This window comes from Halichoeres trimaculatus, unplaced genomic scaffold, assembly GCF_033239565.1.
Source record: "Halichoeres trimaculatus isolate MK-OKI-2021-1 unplaced genomic scaffold, fHalTri1.1 fHalTri1_scaffold_14, whole genome shotgun sequence".
NCBI classification, from domain to species: domain Eukaryota; kingdom Metazoa; phylum Chordata; class Actinopteri; order Labriformes; family Labridae; genus Halichoeres; species Halichoeres trimaculatus.
The window spans coordinates 16,955,762-16,976,878 of NW_027437192.1; the positions used below are offsets into that span (position 1 = coordinate 16,955,762).

The window sequence follows — 21,117 nt, forward strand, 5'->3', positions numbered from 1 at the left end:
AATGACATCACATTTCAAGTCCCTTTTTATTAGCATAAATACACAATCTGGCAGGACAGAGCCTTAAAGGAACAGTTATTAAGGTTTTAAACATATACTGTAAAAAAAAATTATATATATATATATATATATATATATATATATATATATATATATATATATATATATATATATATATATATATATATATATATATACTAAAAATTTATTAAGCGATGGAGTTAACAACAATGCTATCTTTGATGTATGGCGGATGACCAACTCCTCTCTGAATCTGCTACAGAGTTAGCAAACCACAAATTCAATTGCCGTGCTTTTATTTTGAAAACAGAATTTAAAAAAGTCTTGGGTTTTTATACGGTAAATCTGCAACCATACCCTTTTCATTTTACTAACGGTAGCAGCAAGAACTTCCGGAACGATTAATGCTTTGAAAACATAGGTTGAAAAGTTCCGGAGTTTTTACAAGGACGGACCGTCCCGTGTCTCATAATTTACTTTCCGTCACGCAGGCTAGTAAACCGGTATAAGGTGTGCTCAGTGTTTCTTTCTATATAATCCGTGTAGTAAATGCTGTTGATGGACTGTGTTGAAGAGACGGAAACAAAAACAACGGCACCTTCAGTTGTCGATCGATATTATACACGGTGGTACAGAGCAGGTAAATATTACCCGACCACACTCTGTGACATGTTAGCAGTCAGGATGCTAGGACAGCAAACGATGGATGAACATGTACCCAGTGTGGACAGTTTAACTCAATATATCACGATCTAGATATAAATGTGTCTTTTTGTGCTGTAGACATGAAGGGGAAGCCTTGTGAGGACCACTGCATCTTACAGCATTCAAACAGGTGAGTTAGACAGTTGTATGAATTCAACACAAGGTGGTGATAATTAACGGTTTCAAGCTGCCAGGTGACATTCTGAAGAACAGCCTTTGAGAAAAGCGTCATTTTAGTATCTGTCCCTTTTCGTCTTGTTTTCTACAAATTAGCACCACAATTTCTATGAAGATTTGCAGTTGTTTTTATCAAAAAGTTTTGTGCCTTATTGCATTAAACCATATCTGATCTGTAATCATTCAATAAAATCCATATTTTTATACTGAGATAACACAATGTATCTTTCTATCTGCAGACTATGTGTTGTCACATTAGCCGACACTCACCCTATCCTTCAAAATGGGCGAACAATCAAAAGCATCAACTACCAGATCAGCACAGGCTGCAGCCGGCTGAAAAACAAAGTTTCTGGCAAGTCCAAGAGGGTAAATATATCCTAACTAGTTACTCTACAGAAACATTTTGCTGTTTCACACACTTGCAAGTTTCCAGCCCATTTAATGCTCTGTAATCTCTAATGCACCCATTACAGGGGGGTCAGTTCCTTACTGATTTTGCACCTCTGTGTAGGATAACATGCACTGATGAAACTGAATACACAATTTACAGGTGAGACATTCGTTTTTTGGTCTAATCACATCTTTTACATGGTTGTGAATCCTGATTATTTACATGTCTGTTACATTTAAGCTGCATCAGGGGGCGTCTTCTTGAGGTCAATGAGAGCATTTTGGAAACACCTTCACTCTTGCTAGAAAAGGTAAAGATACATTTATTAAAAATCCTGCTTTTATTGATATCTTTATCCATATTTGTTAAATTTGGTATATTCTTGGTTTGCACCATAAATAATGTATGCTATTGTCAAGATAATTTATGACAGAAAATTTAAGTTTCATGACCCCCCATGATTACTCTTGAATCGTCACTACTGTTAAATGTCCTTTTTCTCTGATACCCTAACAGCCATCCACTGAAGGATACATCGCTGTCATCCTGCCAAAGTTCGAGGAGAGTAAGAGCATAACAGAGAACCTCCTGAGCAGAGAGCAGTTTGAGAGTCTTGTCTCCAAACGTACTGTTGTTCAGTCACAGCCCTCTTGACAGAGTTCATGGGTTGTGCCTTGCCATGGTTTGAGCTTTTTCTGGACGGTTCTCTTTTCTTGTCACGCCAACTAGGTTGGATGAAGACTTTAACCTGGAAAGTGACGGATACATGTCACTTGAGAGGAACTATTGCATTGAATGCAAGCACTGTGCCTCAAGCCTATTATTTCATTCTCTTGTAGTTTAAAAACAGAGGGAGGTTTCCAGAAGTATTGAGACATTGCTTATTTATTATTTAGATTTTCTGATTTGGAAAAAAGAAAATAATGAAAATTGCTTTTCCTGTAAATTACTCTTTTACTAATTTCAGGCCTTATATTTTTTTTAAATGTCAATAAAAAACACATGACAATGAAGTAAGAAAAATATTCTTTATTTTTTATGTCTCACGTTTGTCCTTTCAATTGTCAAAAGAATAGATGGTCCAAAACTATATCTATGATTTCTTCACATCTGTAGTGCCACTACAATACCCAGCATCCTTTGCTGCTCTCACTGTACAAAGCTTAACCATGTTAATTTAAGTCATTACAACACCCTCACCTAGTACCAAAGTCATAACCTTAGGATACAATAGTGTGTATATATATATTTATATATCTCTGCTTCAAGTACCATTATACATATCATATTCCATTTAACACAAGAGAGTAAACGAGGCAGCTTCACAATGATAGTCTTCATAACAAGTACACTTCAAGGCTCTGTTTGCCACTGTTGCCAGTTCAGTATTGGATTTCATTTTTTCTTTTTATGGGAAATTAATTTTGATCAGTTTACACAGAATATGATTGAATAAATGCACAGGACTGTACGAACTAAGATACTGACAGACCAAAGTAATAAACATGACTTTTTAAGAAATCAGGTCCGAATGAAACAAAGTCTTCAGTCATCTATGCTGGATGATTAAGAGCGTTATATTATACTAGCAAGCTGATGTGGACAGTCATATTTGGCATTAAACTGTTATGGCACCAGGAAACATTACATAGCAAACTGTAGGAAAATGTTATATGGCATGGTTGACCTTGAATTTTTTTTTTAATCCAGTGAGATGCTAGTGATCAACAGACAGTATGCACTATTATGACTAATAATACCCAACAAGTGTTAACATTACAAAACTACAGTATGACACATTGCTCATCAGAGACTCAAACACTTAGGATTTGTGATGGCATCATGCAGGGCAGGTTTTCAGTAACTTCTCTTTTTTTCTTGTTTGGCTTACATGTGCAACACGTTTACAGTACACCACAAAGCAAAGAGGCACATAGTGAAGACAGGATTATGGCTGAGCATCAAGAGGAGTTCTTTCCTGATTTCTGATCAGTTCATCAAATCGAAGTCGAGAGGAAAGACAGAACTAAAATCAGGTCTGTGCCAGCTTTGCACAACTTCAAATGGCAAAGTCGAGTGTTGGCTGATTGTCTCCATCTTGTGGATCAAGGTGGTACTGGTTCATCAGGTAAAAAGTTACCCTGGGGTCAAACTGCCCCTGGGCACAGAAAGCTCAGCTCTGTACATTTCATAATCCATCCTCAACAGCAAAACACAAACTGACTGACCCTGGCAACTCTCCCACATCTGGTGGGTGCATGATGATGAGGGAAATAACATGTTTTTTTGGGATAGCATGTCCCCCAGGAAGGTGATGTTGGCTTTGTGCCGCTCCAAGGGAGAATAGTGGACAAAGGAGGTGACCATTTCCTGGATTATTTGCTCTCCAGGAGGTTGAGCCCAGCCATGTGCTGCTCTAATGATTTGACACCAAACCCATTGCTGTTTTTGTTGTTGAGGGCACCGTCCTCTTTTACGGGCGTGGAGGCATCCTGCCTCTCTCTCCAGTCCTGGGGAGATCCCAGGCTGCTCCTCTCTGACTTGTACTAAAAGTAGATAAAGAAGAATGGACATTAACTGAAACAGAGGTCCATTACACTCTATGGAGATTATCCTTTTCTGAACTAATTCTTGCATTGTCCTTTCCAAAAACTAAACAAACAAATAAAGAAAGAAAGAAAGAAAGAAAGAAAGAAAGAAAGAAAGAAAGAAAGAAGAAAATAACTACTTGAAGGGATTGATGCAAATCAATTTGAAAGTTGATAATTATGGTGTGTTTAAAAACTTCTATTTTTTTGAACATTCCTTCTTTATTTAGTGTCAATCTCTATGTCATCTTTATTTATAGAGCACATTTAAAACAGCCAGTGTCCTACTGAAGTGCTTTAGCAGTAAAAAAAAAAAACAGACAGAAACAATAAAAACTATAAAAACAAAACTTATCAAACATTAAAAGCATAAAACATATAAAAACATAAAACAACAAATGGGTGGATTAGCAGGTTAATACTGGTGCCAGACTTGTAATCATGTGTCTGATTTACTGGCAGTCACCTTTCTGTTGAGCTTGTTACAGACTGGGAGGAGAGAGAGGACCACAGTCAAAATGCTCCTGGTTGTCTGGATGGATGAGTCCACCTTTGAGCAACAGAAATAAAATATACACAGAAAAGAAGTTCACTATTTATACAGCATATCAAAACACATAACTCACTGACTGAATTTAGTTCAGTATTTGCATTTTTATTTTGTGTTTCCTGATCTTATGTAACAGTCCCTTGACAGGCAGACTCTCGCATTAGAGATAAATGACACTGTGAGCATCTGAATAGGGAAGGAGACTGATGGGAGTGGATCCACATCTAAAACACACTTATAATGAGCAGAGTCTATTTTTCTTCATCCTTTCTTTGATTCAAACCTTTGACTTAACTTACATGGACCTAGGGCACCTCTTCCCTGCTTATAATGATCATTTATCCTTGCACACAGACATTAATCTCATGCCCTGTGTTTGATAATGTTGTTACTTGCAGATCAGAGAAGCAGCCATGGGCAGTCAGAGGTTGGTCTTTTATGAGATATGAAGTTTTGATGTGATTAAAGCTAGTTCTCGTTTTTCTAAGACCATATCTGAAAGGACCTTCTGTGCACTCCCTGTAATGTTGTTTTTTTTCCATTTAAACCTTCACTCAAACATTCATATTTGCAGAAAAGTACATAAAACAAAATTACAAAGAGAGACACGAGCGTAGTTTGAGTACCTTCTGGAAGGTGGCAGTCTTGCCCTGCACAGGAGTCTTAGCCCCCATCTGCAGCTGTTGGCACAAAGCCACCAGCTTCTCCATCTCTGTCATCACCGCAGACTTCTCCTCATCAACCAGCTGGAACAGAGAGACAGAGAGAGAGGGATGGAAAGTAGATGAGCAGATATGCTTATAATGGTATTACCATGGTAGACTGTGTTAACACGTACAGCTGTGGTTTTAAAATACAAATCAAGCATTGGAATAAGTAAAAAAAAAAGAAAGAGGATTAAAAACATTTTAGGGTTACTTGATGTAATCCTTCAACAACAGCCAGGTCATGATCTAAAGCTTAAGTCTGTTACCCAGCTGAGTTAATCCCTAAATCTCAGTCATGGGGGCTGTCGATCTACCTCAGTTACACGCCTCCAATGATGTAAAAAAAACACTTTTTTTTATTCAGGAATAGCTCTCAAAAACTATATAAAACCTGTCAAACCACAATCAAAAATAACCAAGAACGTTTGCATTTATACTCCTGTAGTTTTTATAAGGGTGCCACAATAACTGGAGTGTGTTCTGAGACAGAACTCCAGAGGTGGATAGGTGAGACAAAAGGACTCCTTTGAAAGCGGTTTGTTCAAGGTAATTAATCAGAAAGAGTGTGGCGAGTTATGAATTACTCCCTTACCTCCATCCTCCACACAAGCACACCATACAATACACACACCTACAGACGCAGCAGTGATGAATGGCGGTCGTTAATAGCTGCCAATGAGAGCCCTTTAATTAAACTTAAAAGACCCGAGGAGGTAGTTGTTGAAGTGCAAGGATAGGAAGGAAGCACTGAAGACTGTTTAGTTTGTTTGTTTGGATCGCAGCTCAGAGAGGAAAATAAGAAGATGGTGAAAGTGGGTGACAGGCTTAATTTCCTGCCCCTCACTTGGTGATTTATAAGGCCGACCTGGCACCGTAGTGGCATGTCAGGGTGGGTGATATGGGTGTGTGTATGTGTGTGAGCGGCGCAACGTGGGTAAGGGCACAGGTGTCGGAGTGTGGGGGTGTTTGTGTGCATACAAATGTGCGAGTGGCTCAAGCAGTTGAAAAGAAAATAAAGACATGTCCTCTCTTCCTGGCTTTTGGTGTTTATACACAGATATATATATATATATATATATATATATATATATATATATATATATATATATATATATATATATATATATATATATATATATATATATATAAAATAATCAATTCCTTTCCCTGGTGTCAATTCAATACCCTGACAAGCAAAAACATAAATAGATGTTTACTCTTCTGCTGTCAGGTGGGATAGATGTTCTGTATTCATGTTTCCCATACATTCTGTTCAGGCTGTGGCTATAAATTTCCTTATAATTTCCTTGTAAAGGAAGATAAAGGTCTATCTGTGAGAGTCCTGTTTATCTTATCAAAAGTGGCCTTCACTGAAATGTTCTGTCTCACATAGGTTTAACATATAAGCAGGCTAATGTTTTGGTTTCAATGTCCATTCAAATGTTCCATTCAATGTCAATTCATTGTGAAAAAGAGAGAAATTATTTTCAGTCATCCAGAAAAACACTGGACATTGCATACTGAGCTGTAGCTGATGCACATTGGATACCCTCAAAAACAAAGCACTGGGGTCTTCCTCACCCTGTCGGAAACACTAATTTGCAGAAGTACTTCCCATCATCCCTGCCCTTTCATTTTCACATCTGCACACTCTTTACATGGCACTGCGAGGTATTAAAGCAGCATTTATGATAGAAAAAAATCTAAGACCTTGAGGATAGAGCTGTAATATTATAAGAAAAGTTATAAAATAACTAAGTAGTTTACTCTGAAAATAAAGTCAAAACTTTATGAGCAAAAGTTTTCCTTAGGCTATGGTTAGCCTGGATGTTATTTTAAAGGAATGTATCAGAGAAACAGCCAGCTGCCTGCAGTAAAAAAAGAGGAATAAGGAAAATCCTGTTAAGTTCTTCTTTTTAAAATGTATCACAAAAACCAGAACTCTGACTTCCATGGTGCAAAAAACAAGTCTATTCCAAAGAGAGCAATCTACTAGGCAGTTATAAAACATTGTTTATTTCCTCATATCATCATGACTTTGTTCTTAAATAAAGACAAATTGGTGCTCATATGGATGATAGTTTTTTTTCCTTTGATGTTACATTGATAATCCTAAGATTCAGTTAAGTGTAAAAGATGCTGTGTTACTGGTGCTTCATGTTCAGGAGTACTGAAGAGACAGAAAAATTGCCTTAGCCTTTACCTGTGAGGAAAAAGTACGGAGAGATGAACACAGCTGGAGCCCTTCCTCAGAGAGAACCTGGAAAAACGAGTTTGAAAAAGACAGAAATCAAAAATAAGAGCTGGACAATTGTTCTATAAGCTTCCTCCAGGAAGGTGTCTGCTGAAAGTAAAAAGCTTGGTCAGTAAAGTTTGAGATGTTAGTTTTTCTCAGTTCTGCTCATCTGTATTCCTCCACTCTCCTACCCCTATCATCCCTCATCCTCTCTTATCGTCCTCTTTCTCAACAACTGGAATAAATCTTGGGCTGACATTTTTGGACCCTGATTCCACAAATATTGCACATTACTGGCAATGTACCTGGTTCAATAGGGTGCACTCCATCCATGCAACCCTGTTTGGAAACATGTCAACATATATGTTGTGCCAGGATAATAGATGCTGGTCATATTCTATAAGAACTGCAAAATGTAAGTACATAAAAGTGCACTGGCATTTCTTTACTAACTGATCCATTTACTCCACTGTTTTCAATTTAATAAAAAAATATCTGTGCTTATTTGCAGGCTAAGTAAACCAGCAGGAAAAAGGATCAGAAAGTGGAGAGACAGAGAGATTAGCAGATATAGATGCACGTACCTCAGCTTGATGAAACAGATCCAGTGTTGTTTTCAGCAGCCCCTCCCCTCTGGGGAATCAATACGGGAAACAGAAAATGAGGACGGAGTGAGAGATGGATGAGGATAAAAATATATTCACAGTTATCAAAAAGCAGTGTAACCTAGATGAGTCGCAATGAATTTACTGTCAAGATCAGTCATAGTTTGTCAACTTCAGTGGAGCATCAAAGCATGCCCTGATAAGAAATCAATACATGCCGAAAAGGCTTTACAGTGTTGTAACGAAGGTAACAAGCAGCAGATGTAGGTAAAATCAGAGCGAGAGGGTGATTGTGAACAAAGCGGTCTTGTGTGGTTACCTGGTGAACAGATGCATGTTGTAGGCCATACTAGCCAAGCTCTGGCTCTGCCGCACTATCTCATGCTCCTGCTCCTCCCATTTCTCCACCTCTGTGTCCACGTCTGACGACAGCAGACGGAGCTCAAGGCCGAGCTTGGCAATGCTGGTCTGCTCCTGCACACAATCACAAACACACACATGCAGAACAAGTTATTCTATAGAGAACGGGTTTGTATAATGTTTATACTATCCTTTATTAACAAATTCATACAGGAGAGTAGGAATAGGGTTTAGGTTTTAGCTTTACTTTTCCATCGGCACACTGTCTGATAAATTTACTGTTACAAACTTTGCTTCTTTGTTCAGATTTTTGATTCAAAGTGAAAGAAAACAATGACAGCATCCTGACTGAAGCAGCAGCTGCTTAGCATAATCCCCTGAGGTAAGAAATGACTCACCATCGAGGAGAAAATCATGGTAAAAAATGCAAAAGTCATCTTAGGCTTTACTTTGTTTTTTGCTGCATTACTTCAAAATGCACTTGTTTTTTCTTTAAGTCTTAACTAAACCACTAAGAGGTGTGTGTTGCTATAAATACATGACAGTATGAAGTATGCGTATTTGTTATGTGCAACTCATGGCTTCCTGTAATCCTGATCTTTTTCTTATGTGGAGAAAATAGTGTGTTTGAATCAGGTTTTTAGATATCAACAAATCATCTCAAAAGGTCTGTGCTCTTCATAAAATCAGCTGGATAAATAAATAGCGTAAAAAAGATTAAATGTATGTAAGCTAAACAAGCTTGTTTTCTTTTGTTAAAACTCTGTGAAGCTCTTTCATCAGCATAATTCTGCTTCCTGTGGCAGCACAGGGCATGAAAAACTGCTGGCCTGCAGGTTTGCAGCCTATTACCATACGAGCACCATCAATTCTTCAAACGAGGTGACACAAAGTCTCCAAAAGATGAATATAGCGCTGTCAGAAAAGGGTACGGGACGTGACGTGATGTATTGTTCTAAAAGGGAGCAGGAGTTTACGGCGTGTGCTACCTCTGCGTCCAACTTGACAGCCTTGGCAGTCTTCAAGTTTGCTGAGTGTTTCTGTGGGAGAAGAGAGAGGCATTAATCAGAGGAATCACAAACTATTTAAGCATGAGAATATTTATGAGGATAGATAGTAGGATTCTCACCCCAGGCCTGGGAAGCGACAAATAAGGTCTTTTGTCTCCTAAAAGCAGAGTTATTGAGATGATTTGAGCACAAGGTCAAAAGAATAAAATCATAAAAAAACAATTAATGTCTGGTGAAACTGCTGAGCAGATATATTTACTTTGTCCAGAGCATCAGAATGGCAAGAAAGATTACTGAGTAATTATGTTAATGAAAGTATTCTGCATTTTCACACGTCCTCCCTCGACACATTTTATCATTTTTAATGAACACAGTTTAATTTCCCTCAATCCACTACAGGCAATCAACTCTATGGTCATGTTTTTAAGATTAGAGAATAATAATGAAAGAAAATCTCTCTAAGGTCTTAGTACTTTTACGTCTCTAAACAGCACTCTGGCTTCATGGGTGTGATTCCTTAACCTCACTGAGCTACACTTCAAAATAATTCCTGCATTTTATATGAAAGACACAACGTCGAGGCCAAGCAGCTCTCAGCAAACTGCCAAAACGTCTTTCACCTGTCTGTGAGATTCTTCTGAGTAACAGAGTGTGAAAGCATCCGTAGCTTAGCCACGCTAACGCTCAGAGAGGATGCAATTATACACACAGTCAGCTGAATTTAAAGACTGCCTGTGAGTTGGACACTTCAGGTAGCTGGCACAACAAGAAAGAGAGTGAGGGAGAATGACTGCCAGGGTGCTAGATGCTGATAACACAAAATTGTGAAAAGATACTAAGTGCACACTGCTTTCCTTTCCTCAACATTTATTCAACCTATTGAAGTATTCATTGGGAAAATGATTCACCAAGGTTTTCCCAGAGAGAACTCAATTCACCCAGGATGCCTGAAAAAAAGCATTTTACACCTGCAGTCACTTCTGCGTCTCATCCCTTCTCACAGCCATCCTGTTACTCATGAACATAAACACAGGAGCATCAGTTAACTGAGCCGAGCTGCAGCCCACCTCGCTTGCCTTCAAACACGTCATTGATCTCCCTCAGTAGCAGGGCCATGTCACATAGCTGCGACTCCCAAGCCTCGCAGAACACCTCCAGGTTCTCCTTTGCAATCTTGCTGGACGGGTGCAGGGCCAGTGTCTGGGCTGCAGAGATGATCTGTGCAAGAGTGGAATAAAAATGTCACAAGAGGAAAGAAATTGTTACACAAAGTTGATCTGTAGCTAATGAGTGAATTGTTGTAAGTATGAACTTAACAGTAATAACTGCACCTGTACACTGATACGTCTCATTTTAATATCTATCACAGTAAAAGCTTATCCACCTATTTCAGAAAAGTTTCAGGAGCAGAAGCACACCTGAATAGCATATTGATAAGACTTCACTGATACCAATGCCCTTATCAATTCTGCTTATCAATACAATTCTTTATCTATTCCCTTATCAATTCCTTCTGTGACTTTTCTCAGGACAAAAAGTCTGCTTTACATGTTTTTTGTGTCAACAACGTTTAAGTTTTTAAGTAAATAAATATAAAATTAATCACTTAATCTGGATTTCTCTTGATGTAAATTAATAGAAATGAGTAAAAATCTCACGTCACGTGGCACTGATGTACTGTTATATGTGATTGAGTAGGTCATCTGGTGTCTCAAAGTGGTTATAGCAGTTGTTTGAGTTGTTTGGAACCTTGCCATAGTTACAAAGCCAGACAATTTTTCTTTCATTTACCTGTTAGTATTTGACCTTTATAGTCCTGAGTATCATTTACAAAGAGTAACTGTGATAAATTTCTTTGATGAAAGTTGAAATTTAGTCATAAAACAGAAATTATACCGATGTATGCTAACCGCTAGCATGTCAAAGCAATTTCCAGTATATGTTAGCATCAAGCTAGAGGTTTTTTGTTTATATTGTTTATGATAAATGAGATTTATACCATGTTTAATGTATTGAATAGGAATCTGGAGTGAGAGAGTGATGTACAGTTATCTGTGTGTTCAGTTCTTCACTAAAACTTCAAGCTGAAAATCCTGAATCCGAGTTTTCTTGGGAAACTGTTATCTAGGCAGACTAGTTGACGTAAGATCCAGCAGCTTCAGTGTAATAATGTAAAGACTGTATAACAGAATTGTTAAGCATAAAGGCTAACGGTCCTCTCCTTCACTTTTAGTAATACATAACACATACAATCCTGTGCGATCATAGGATTTTAATGACTTGCAAACTATCAGTTAATCAACATTTTCACAGCATCCCAATTAATTTGGATTTGGGGTAGTAAGTGGTCAAATTAATTCCAGAACTAGCCCTTTAATTTCCATCCAACTGACTTAATTACAGGATATGGGTTGGAGTTATGTCGGCAACTCAAGCTGGATTCGCTGCTGTATTTGGCGTTTAGGCTCCAACCTCGTCACTCCTTGCAGATAGATTTTACAGGAGTGAAGCTTGCAGACGGATGCTCAGGAAGTGGTGATGCTGAACGTTGGAGCGCAGAGTTGGTGCAGAGCAGCAGTGGCTCATACAGAGCTGAGGGAGTGACCGGGAATCTTGCAGCTTAAATAAACCACCAAATTAGGAGGATGAGTTTGTCAGGTGATTGTGATACGATGGAAGTCAAGTGTGAAATCAGAGGAGCCCAGCTTGCCTGCCTGAACAAGCTCGCAGGCGTCAGCAAATCTCTGACGCATGAATCAGCAAATTTGTTTGAAATACATGTAGCTGTCCAGACTCATTAATTCTCATCAGATCAAGCTAAAACAAAACTCTGTGGACACTGGATGCACTACATTTTACAAATACCACTCAAAGCACGTACACATGCTTGCAAGCACACTTACATAAACACACAACAGCCCCCCCCCTCCTCTCCAGTGTAGTATTTAATAGCCAATTACCCTCCTGGCCACCCCTCTATTAGTTTAGGCAGACACAGAGACGTACCTCCAGCGCCAGCCCCCACACTGCAATGTTATTGACTTGTTGACCTTTGACCTTAGGAGCGGAGTCATTACTGCACCGTCATGCGGGGCCTGACATTAACGCCGCAGGACGAGAACATCCTACATCGCTTGATAATTACTACCATGGATGATTTCCAAGAGCAAACATAATTAGATGTGGGCTGATGGGACGAGGTGGACATGGTGTTCTCAGCCTTGAATGAACGGCAGGTGTAGGAGGGGGACACAGGAGATGTCAGCCAATTTGTATGTGTGTCCTGTCTGCTGTCGTCTATGTAGAATATTACTGAGGTTTTATTTCAATCCGAGACCGCTGAGAGACCTGTTTGACTGTATTAAAAAATATTGAATATCAAAAGGAATGAAACTGGTCTCTGATTTTAATTAAAGTGAACCTGTGTGCCCTTATTGGCTGATCCTGTCTCTAAAGTTTGCTGCTTTTTACGCAGAAATTCAATTGGGTATGACTTGAAATGATCAAAAATAAAAACTATTCATAGAAAATGTTTGTGAAGGGGTGAGATTTAAACTACCTGTGGACCAATAACATGGAAGGTCTCCTCAGCATGTATACAGGTGATCTCCAAAGGCTCTGATCCGGAAACGTGGCAGAGCAGACGACATGTCTGGGGTCGAACACAGGACGAAATAAAAAATTAACTATTGATGAGTCTAAGGTTTTAACTCCAGAATGCAGCCAAAGTTCAAACTTGATGTACCTCTACCAGCTGCTCCTTCTGCTCAGTGAGAGTGCGTGTAAGCTCAGCCACCGCCTCCAGGTTCCCCTCAGCCCCTGCGGCTTTGAGAGCCCTTAGAGGCAACTGCTCCCCGTGAACTTTGAGAAGGTCTGACGCACGACCAACTGCCACCTTATGGAGCTGGAGGGAGGAATCAGACATAAAATTTGCAGGGTTAGTAGACACAAAGGGAGTAAAGGAGGCCAAAGAAAAAAAGTGGAGGAAGATAGTTGAGAGGCAAGAAAGAGGGGTGATTCTGAAGAGGAAGGGTAAAGGTGACACTGCTGAGCTGACAGAGAGACAGCAAGTAACCTGTAGAGTGACTTGACAAAGAGACCAGACTGACTTCACCGTCATTTTTGTGTCTCTCTGTAACTTCAGAATATTATATCAGTCTCAGAGCTCAGACAGATTGCTGCTCACCTCACGTCGGAGGTCGGTGACGCTCTGGCAGGTCTTCAGGATGGCCACCTCCATGTCGTCTGTGGCCTCTTTGGCATGGACAGACTGCTGCTCAAGGAAGACAGAGGGAGGAACAGGGGAATAAAACATGAGGCCAGAAATCTTCCACAGTCCAAAACAACTCTACTGTGTTGGACTGAGGCTGACTACAATTTATATGATCAACAAATCTGATGATTATTTCATTATCGATCATAGGATTTTTTTTTTTTTTATTTAAGATGCTGTGAGGAGGATCTATTTTAATTGGACTTCCTTGTCACCTTCTGGCCTGGAGTCTAGCGCACTCATGAAGACATGACTTTAAACAAGGTGTGTGTTTGTTTTTCAATTAAACTGAGATCAGATCGAAACAAATTTCCTTTGATCAAGACAACTTTTTGGTGGATACAACGTGCCAAGGTGAGGTATTTATCAACAGTCAAATAGCACTACAGTTTGAAACATGACATCATGCAAACATAATTTTGTACCGTAGTTTAGTGGCCGTAGCCTGGTGCTCTAAGACATGTCTGTAATGGGTAATATTAGTGAATCCTGGTTATGTCCTGCCAGTCAGCTACCAAGCAGAGCTAACGTAACCTCACTCTCAAGACTCTCAAGTTTTAACAGACCACTGCAGAATAACTGTTTACTGTGGGTTGGAATGAACATTATCACAAACAGTTTAGCCCATGTTTTAGCCTGTGCTCTATCACTCTCCTGTTTATCTGCTTCTGCTCTTCTGTCCTTTTTCTGTCTGACAGTTAGGCTTCTGTGTCCACCATCAGCATCAAAACAATAAATTCTTAATTATAAGATGTCAGGAGCCCTCTCTACCATCTCTTTTATTGATGCAGATTCAAAGACTCCTGTTGGTACATTTTTGGTTTTCCATGTCTGTGGAGCATCCTTGATGACAGTGAAAAAATGTCTTTCCATCTGGGAACTAATGCTTTCTTTTTTCTGTTTTCATGTTAATTGATTAACGGTTGATGCTGTGCAACTTTTTCTTTACATCTGTGGTTGGAAGCGAAAAAGTCACAAAGCATCCTTTTTAAAAAAAAAAAAAAAATTGTATAGGATGTTGAGTGCGGGGCTGCACGGTGGCACAACGGTCAACGCTGCAGCCTCACAGCAAGAAGGTCACTGGTTCAATTCCCAGCTTGTCCATTGGGCCTTTCTTTGTGGAGTTTGCATGTTCTCCAATGCATAGCCTACTCTAAATTGTCCGTAGGTGTGAGTGGGTGCGTGAATGATTGTCTATGTGTCAGCCCTGTGATTGGCTGGCGACCAATCCAGGGTGTACCCCGCCTCTCGCCCAATGACAGCTGGGATAGGATCCAGCCACCCACCACCCTGAACAGGATAAGCGGTTAAGAAAATGAATGAATGGATGTTGAGTGCAAAAAGAAAGTTATGATTTACAACAAGACTGTATTTAATTAATCTTGTTTAGAACTAACATGTGATTTGAATAAAAATATGTACAAAAACCTGCTACAGTACCGATCAAAACCACTCATTTGACTGGGCTGAACGCCCAAGAACAAATGCATTAAAACAAAGTGCTTTTCTGTTCTTTTCAGTTCAAGTGACCTTGAATTGTAGAGATAAGATGAAGTGCTGCTGTACAACAAGGTGGCACAAATCTCTCTGTGTGCTCTGAACACAATGGAAAAAAATGTTTACAATGAAAAACTGCAATCCAATAACGACTTGTGTTTTCAAAGGTCCATCAATTACAAAAGCCAAGGAGACTCTCCAGAAAGGCTGAGACGCTGAATGAGCCTTGGTGAAGACAGTTATTCAGTGGGTTATTATGCTCTGTTGTTCCAGTGAAGATGTGTGAAAAGAAAGTGTGTGGGCAAAGTGAATGAATGGAGAGGGAGTCTTGATGAAAAAGACAGGGTCTGTATGGATTTCTCTGCATCAGGCAGGTTATATATGTGTTGAACAGACACAAACTATGTTTACTCTTAGCTAAAATTTAGGTAATTCCACTTCATTCCTCGCTGAAAAGACATTATTCCGTACATCTTCTTATAGTCCTACTATATTTTTCCTTTAATTCTGCATATCCCAGCAAATGCTTTTATGAATATTCCTGTTTGTGTGTGTGTATTTGTGCAAGCCTGCCTGCCTGCGCCAACATACCGCCTCAACCCAGGCGTGCACCAGCTGCTGGGTGTCTTGGCGCGCCAGCTGGCACAGACCAAGGATGGCCTGCCGCTGCTCGTGGCTGGTGTAGGCCGAGTCAGTGAAGTCCTCCGTCCTTTCCACCAGCGCCTCCAGGTGGCTGCTCATGCTTTGGGGCGACAAGGAGTACAGGTTCTCCCGCAGGCACTCAACGCTGGACTGCAGGACAGGTGGAAAGAGGAGGGGGAGATGTTGATCAAAGAGGCTTTGGAAGGATTGTTGAGAAGAGAAAGGAAATGTACTTCAACGCTGAACAAGTTTCTGAGGGCAAAAACATGATTTACTACCTCATTAACATGATGCACATGACTTTATCAGTAAATAGCAAGAATTATGGGACATGGCTTCAGCCCTGGAGTCACCTCAGACTATCAGAGGTGCACACTTAATTCTGCAAACTCAACTACACAAACATAAAAGCTAATGCATTATTCCTCTTTCATCCTTTCTGTACTGTTTTTTTTTTAAACTAAAATCAGCTTTAATGTAAAATCCTAATGGTCTTAGCCTATGTTTCCAAAGATTGCAGGTTTCAACAAGCTGTAACGTTGACTCTGAGCCATTAAAAGCTGCAAATCTATTTATTCAAAGCAATAGCCATCTCTGAGCCCTTTCATTAAAACACTTTCTTCCTTTCAGTCAATGGCCTTTCAGATCTGTTTTTCTTCAGTTTGTATCATTTACCAGAGCACCAGAGGTAAAGAGAGGATTTGCCACTGGGGTTAGGTTAGCCTAGGTTTAGGGATTCACTTTAACAGTATGACCCAAATTATAAAGTAGGTACGGCTAGTACTCTGTGAAAAACAATGAGTGCTGTGCTGACAGCTTTCTGTTTGAGCATTACCCACAATTAGTTGATCTAATCTTTATTTTTCAAAGTTTTAATTTTTAATTTTTATTTAATTTAATTTTTATTTATTTATTTATCATTATTTTATTTTATTTTATTTATTTATTTATTTATTTTTTTTTGGGGGGGGCTTTATGCCTTTAATTTGTTAGGAAGGGGACAGTAGACAAAGCAGGAAACAGGGCCAGAGCAGGAAGTGACATGCAGGAAAGAGACCACCTGCTGGATCGGAACCTGGGCCTTTCTGCATGAGAGAGACACTCATGGAGCATGACCTAGACCACCTGCGCTCCATTTAACCTTTATTTTACCAGGAATATCAACACTGAGATGTAAGATCTCTTTTACAAGGGAGTCCAAAAAGAGACGGCAGCACAAAAAGTTTCCCATGGAGCACAAGACTAAACAATAGACGAGTAAACAGTACACAAACCAATAAATCAGCAGCGTGTAGCAGTAAAACAAGCGCACATGATCTTCAATCCAACATACAAAACTTTCCAGACTGACTGAGACCCTCATGCAGGCTCCCCCCTTTTCTCTTTCCTCTTTTTTCTTTTCTCTCCTTTTCTCCTCTTTCTTGACTTGCAATCGTTTCTTTTTTGTTCTATTTAAATATAATGTCACTTTACATGTTGTATTTATACTGTGTTTATTTGCTAACCTCTTTCATTATTTTTAGCTATTTATTATCACAATTTTACCCATTTGTTTCTTAGATTGTTTGTATGTATGTGTATATATAATATTATTTTTAGACTTTTTTTTATTCATTTATTTATTTTCTTATGAAGGCTGGTTGTGATTGTATTGATCAAACTGTTATTAGAGGTTATAAGCTCTTCATTCATGCATCTTACTTTACTGTTTATCTTACACCTGACGAAGGATGCTTGTGTGCAAATATTGCTACATGAATGTGTAATGTGAGATTTTTTTTTAAATGAATACAAACAATAAAAAAGTTACAAATAAAAAATAATCCAGCCTAGTAGCCTTGTAGCTCAGACCAGGCAGAAGGAGCAAAAACACTGGCAGCACTTTGACCAAAGACAGAGTGAGTCCGAGGAACAACAAACAGAATCTGTCCCTGAGACCGAAGGTTACAGCCAGTGACAAATTCAGGGGTCAGTAAAAGTATAAATAAGAAAGCGGATCTTGTAGTATGGACCTATAAAGGAAGATATACCAATGCTCCAATCCTCTGGTCTGTAAGGAAGACAAACCTGCTTTTTCACAAAAGACACTTGATGTGTGTGTGAAACTCTAGACCAGAGACGAAATGCTGTGCAGCATGGTGAACTAAGTCCAGCGTTTTCAGAGAGGCTGAGGTGAAATGGGTACAAAGAAAATCACCATAATCAAGCACAAATAAAAAGGCTGTCTGAATCAGTTTTTTTCCAATCAATAAATGAAAAACAGCCTTTGTTTCTGTAAAGGAAACCCAACTCTACCTCAGGTTTTTTTTCAGGCTCTGAATGTAATGACTGAAAGAAAGGCTTTGATCCAAGAGAAAACCCGGGTGTTTCAAAGTTGGGACACATTCAATCCCTTAATTTGCTTGAGTAAAGATCTGACACTCATCTTCCACGATCCTCTCAGACCGAGAGAAGAACATCACGTTAGTTATTTTGGCATTTACACCTAGCCTTAGTTCACAAAGACTTCTTTGGACAGCAGTAAAAACAGCTTGCGGATAGCTAACTCCACTCAGAAGGGAATATGATAAAATGTAAAGGATGGTGTCATCTGCATATAAATGGAACTTTGCCTCTTTGACACTCTTGCATAAATTATTAATAAGGATCACAAAAAGAAAAAAGAAGCAAAGCAATATCAACTTAACTCAATAAACTAGCATGTTTCAGAGGAAATTTATGAAACCTTAATTCATCCCTTTAATGTGTTTCTGATTTACCCAGTCACTGATTTGTGGCCTTACCTTGAAGTCCTTGATACCGTTGTAGATGCTGGCAGGAAGGATCTTGTTTTCCCCACAGCTCCGTGCCTCGGTGACGATCTCGATGACCTGCTCCAGGGCGCAGCGCATCCGGTGAAACACAGCATCTTTGTTGATCCTCGCTGACTCGCAATCCGGGTGCCTCAGGCAAGTCTGTGGATAGAATTTAATGTTAGACGTCAAAGCTCATGACATCGGATAGTCCTTTCAACATCCATCATTTCAGGTGTTTTTAAAAACCGGGGTCTATGCCATTTCATATCATATGTCTGTTTGACTTTTGAGTATTTCCATCGATGGCTGCCTTGGTGAAACCTTGGGGATTAAATTAAACCTGAAATGCTTGAAATCTGTGACCCTCACCCTGAGGTCCAATGTTCCTTTTCCCACTTTTTTACCTTGGAGGCTGTGAGAAGCATCATGGTACACTTCTCCAGGACTGCTCTGGCGGCTGCCATCCGCGCTTTCTTCTTCTCATCCTTCAAGTCCTGCAGCACACACACACACACACATACACACACACACACACACACACACACAGAGCAGATGGGCAATAAGTAGCTTTACTCCAGTTCCAACTTCTGAGAACTCTCTGGCTGTCCGAGGGACATGAAGCATCAAAATATGCAACAAATCTCTTTCATGCTGTCATGAAGGGACCCACAAATGTGATACAGATTCCTTTCCAAGTTTGCACACACATGCACACACACACACACACACACACCCTGGGTTGATTGTCATGTGATAAAAAAGGTGCCATTAGGAAAAGCCAAGAATATAAAGTACACTAAACTGCTGCAACCGCTTCATTCATCCCAAGCAAAAACAGACAACTGGGATGAGGTAGATGCAGGATTTGGAAGATGCAGCTGAATCAACTCATCCCTCATCACTTTGCTGTAGACTGTATAGATGATGTGATTATCTGCTATTATTTTTGTCTCTGCTCATCTGGCTTCAATAGGAGCAGATGATTTTCTGAAGGGGCCGTGTGTTTGTGCAGGAAAGTGCATGAGCGGAAGTGAATACAGCAAAAAGAAAGAAACAGGGGTGGTAAATGAGGAGGGGAGGGGGAGAATTAGGTGCAGGGACGAGAATTTCAGAGGCATGATGTGTGTGTCAAAACAGGAGCCCCAGGGAAGTCAGAAAAATAAAAAATCGAAGGAGGGTCGATCCGCTCTTCTTGTCTAGATATCACAGCCGCTGCACTTTACATCAGCTTCTGCAGGCAAAGCGCTTTAGTTGCAGCAGCTGAATGTACGCATCAAAGTGGGATTAGCAGGCGTTGACAGAACAAAGTTAAAATCCCTAAGCTGGACTGTTTTTCTGAAGCTTTGAGAGAAAGTTTTGTTTTGCAAATTTACAAGAGTAGAGCTGATCTGCAGCAGAGAGGACTGCGCTGTGAGCACAGGTCATTCAATATTAACACTGAATTAAGATGTTCAGAGTTTGAGGAGAATGAGTCGTGACTGATCCGTACGTTTCTTTTATAGGCAGAGACAAAAATAAATGAACGGATACAGAAAGCAATAAGAACTTTGAAGAAACAAGAAGAGCCTGGAGCCAGACTTCATTGTTGGATATTTTAGGAGGGAAGTGTAAATATTTCATGCTTTCATTATTGATTTGTTCTGAGCTTTCCTTCACATTGATGGTGTAAATACTGCAGGTTCCACACCCTGATTCCACCACCTGCCTGCACATCCCGATCACCATGTTTGGAGAAAGCCCTGTTTGTTAGGAGATTAAATCTACCACAGTAAATAAACTGTGCTTAGCGTTGCAGAATTAAAGAAACAAATTACTGCTCTCTCAACAACAAAACTATAAACAAATACAGCTCTGTATCCAAGTCAGTTCACTTCAAATTTGTTGAGAGAAAAGATGTACCGTGGGCTGTTCTTTTTTAAATTTACTCGCATGCTACTCACGTTCTGTCTGTCTCCGGTGAGGTGGGCAAACTCCACCATCTCATTGCCAAACTGACTGAAAATCTGCACAAATTCCTGGAAGGTGCTGACTCTTTCCAGATGGTCGAGGGTAACCAGGACCTGAGGAGTGAAAGATCAGAGAGGTGTTTGAATTACCACATATGGTTGGTGTTCTTCTAGCCCTTCTACACGATAACAACCTATTTTTGATCTTGCAGGATTCCAGCAAGAAGTGCAAAAAACGGCAGATAATAATATCATGTTTGTATCCACAGACTTGACTTGCGATGAGTAATATGATACAATATTCAAAAGGTTTAACTTTCTATTTCTTCCAAGCTCTTCTTTTAGTACTTAAAGGGTTCAGTGTGATGCTAGATCAGATGTGCTCAAATTAAACCTGCAAACTAATTATTTTCTTACCTGTACTTCACTGGGATCTGTGTAGCTCCTAATTTAGCATCAGAGAATAGGTTAGCTGGCAGCACTAATGCAGCAGCTTTTATACACGCAGACAAAGAGCAGGAAGAGATCTAATTGTGTTTGCCAGTAATGGAGAACAGGGGGCTGTCGACTGTCTGTCCAAAAGAGGCTAAGCAGTCGTGATTAGGCCCCCT

The 21,117-nt window shown here is 39.7% G+C and overlaps 2 protein-coding genes across 3 annotated transcripts in view; one reads left to right on the plus strand and one right to left on the minus strand.

The window, feature by feature from the left end:
- Nucleotides 1-453: 453 nt before the first annotated feature.
- abitram (actin binding transcription modulator) lies at nucleotides 454-2,300 on the plus strand. Its single transcript, XM_074686686.1, has 6 exons — nucleotides 454-661; nucleotides 805-856; nucleotides 1,143-1,272; nucleotides 1,380-1,456; nucleotides 1,538-1,607; nucleotides 1,814-2,300. Exons 1-6 carry the CDS (start codon nucleotides 571-573, stop codon nucleotides 1,949-1,951), a joined length of 558 nt encoding a protein of 185 aa, XP_074542787.1. The 5' UTR covers nucleotides 454-570; the 3' UTR covers nucleotides 1,952-2,300.
- A 40-nt stretch (nucleotides 2,301-2,340) lies between these two features.
- The window catches only part of ctnnal1 (catenin (cadherin-associated protein), alpha-like 1), a 66,269-nt gene continuing 47,492 nt past the window's right edge, over nucleotides 2,341-21,117 (minus strand). Inside the window, exons 4-19 of one of the 2 annotated variants that reach the window (XM_074686684.1) lie at nucleotides 20,501-20,620; nucleotides 18,965-19,054; nucleotides 18,549-18,719; nucleotides 15,715-15,915; nucleotides 13,540-13,626; nucleotides 13,099-13,257; nucleotides 12,913-13,005; nucleotides 10,421-10,571; nucleotides 9,473-9,510; nucleotides 9,333-9,383; nucleotides 8,303-8,457; nucleotides 7,963-8,020; nucleotides 7,346-7,402; nucleotides 5,062-5,181; nucleotides 4,352-4,435; nucleotides 2,341-3,843 (exon numbers count right to left, since the gene is read on the minus strand). In XM_074686684.1, the coding sequence (XP_074542785.1) occupies nucleotides 3,673-3,843; nucleotides 4,352-4,435; nucleotides 5,062-5,181; nucleotides 7,346-7,402; nucleotides 7,963-8,020; nucleotides 8,303-8,457; nucleotides 9,333-9,383; nucleotides 9,473-9,510; nucleotides 10,421-10,571; nucleotides 12,913-13,005; nucleotides 13,099-13,257; nucleotides 13,540-13,626; nucleotides 15,715-15,915; nucleotides 18,549-18,719; nucleotides 18,965-19,054; nucleotides 20,501-20,620 (1,806 nt within the window). In that variant the 3' untranslated portion in view covers nucleotides 2,341-3,672. The remainder of the gene's footprint in view (nucleotides 3,844-4,351; nucleotides 4,436-5,061; nucleotides 5,182-7,345; nucleotides 7,403-7,962; nucleotides 8,021-8,302; nucleotides 8,458-9,332; nucleotides 9,384-9,472; nucleotides 9,511-10,420; nucleotides 10,572-12,912; nucleotides 13,006-13,098; nucleotides 13,258-13,539; nucleotides 13,627-15,714; nucleotides 15,916-18,548; nucleotides 18,720-18,964; nucleotides 19,055-20,500; nucleotides 20,621-21,117) is intronic. The other variant, XM_074686685.1, reaches the window with a different exon arrangement.

Coding starts and splice junctions, on each gene's coding strand:
- abitram (XM_074686686.1), top strand. CDS start 571: ATGCTGTTGATGGACTGTGTTGAAGAGACGGAAACAAAAACAACGGCA. Junction 857..1,142: donor ATCTTACAGCATTCAAACAG/GTGAGTTAGACA, acceptor TTCTATCTGCAG/ACTATGTGTTGTCACATTAG. Junction 1,273..1,379: donor TTTCTGGCAAGTCCAAGAGG/GTAAATATATCC, acceptor CACCCATTACAG/GGGGGTCAGTTCCTTACTGA.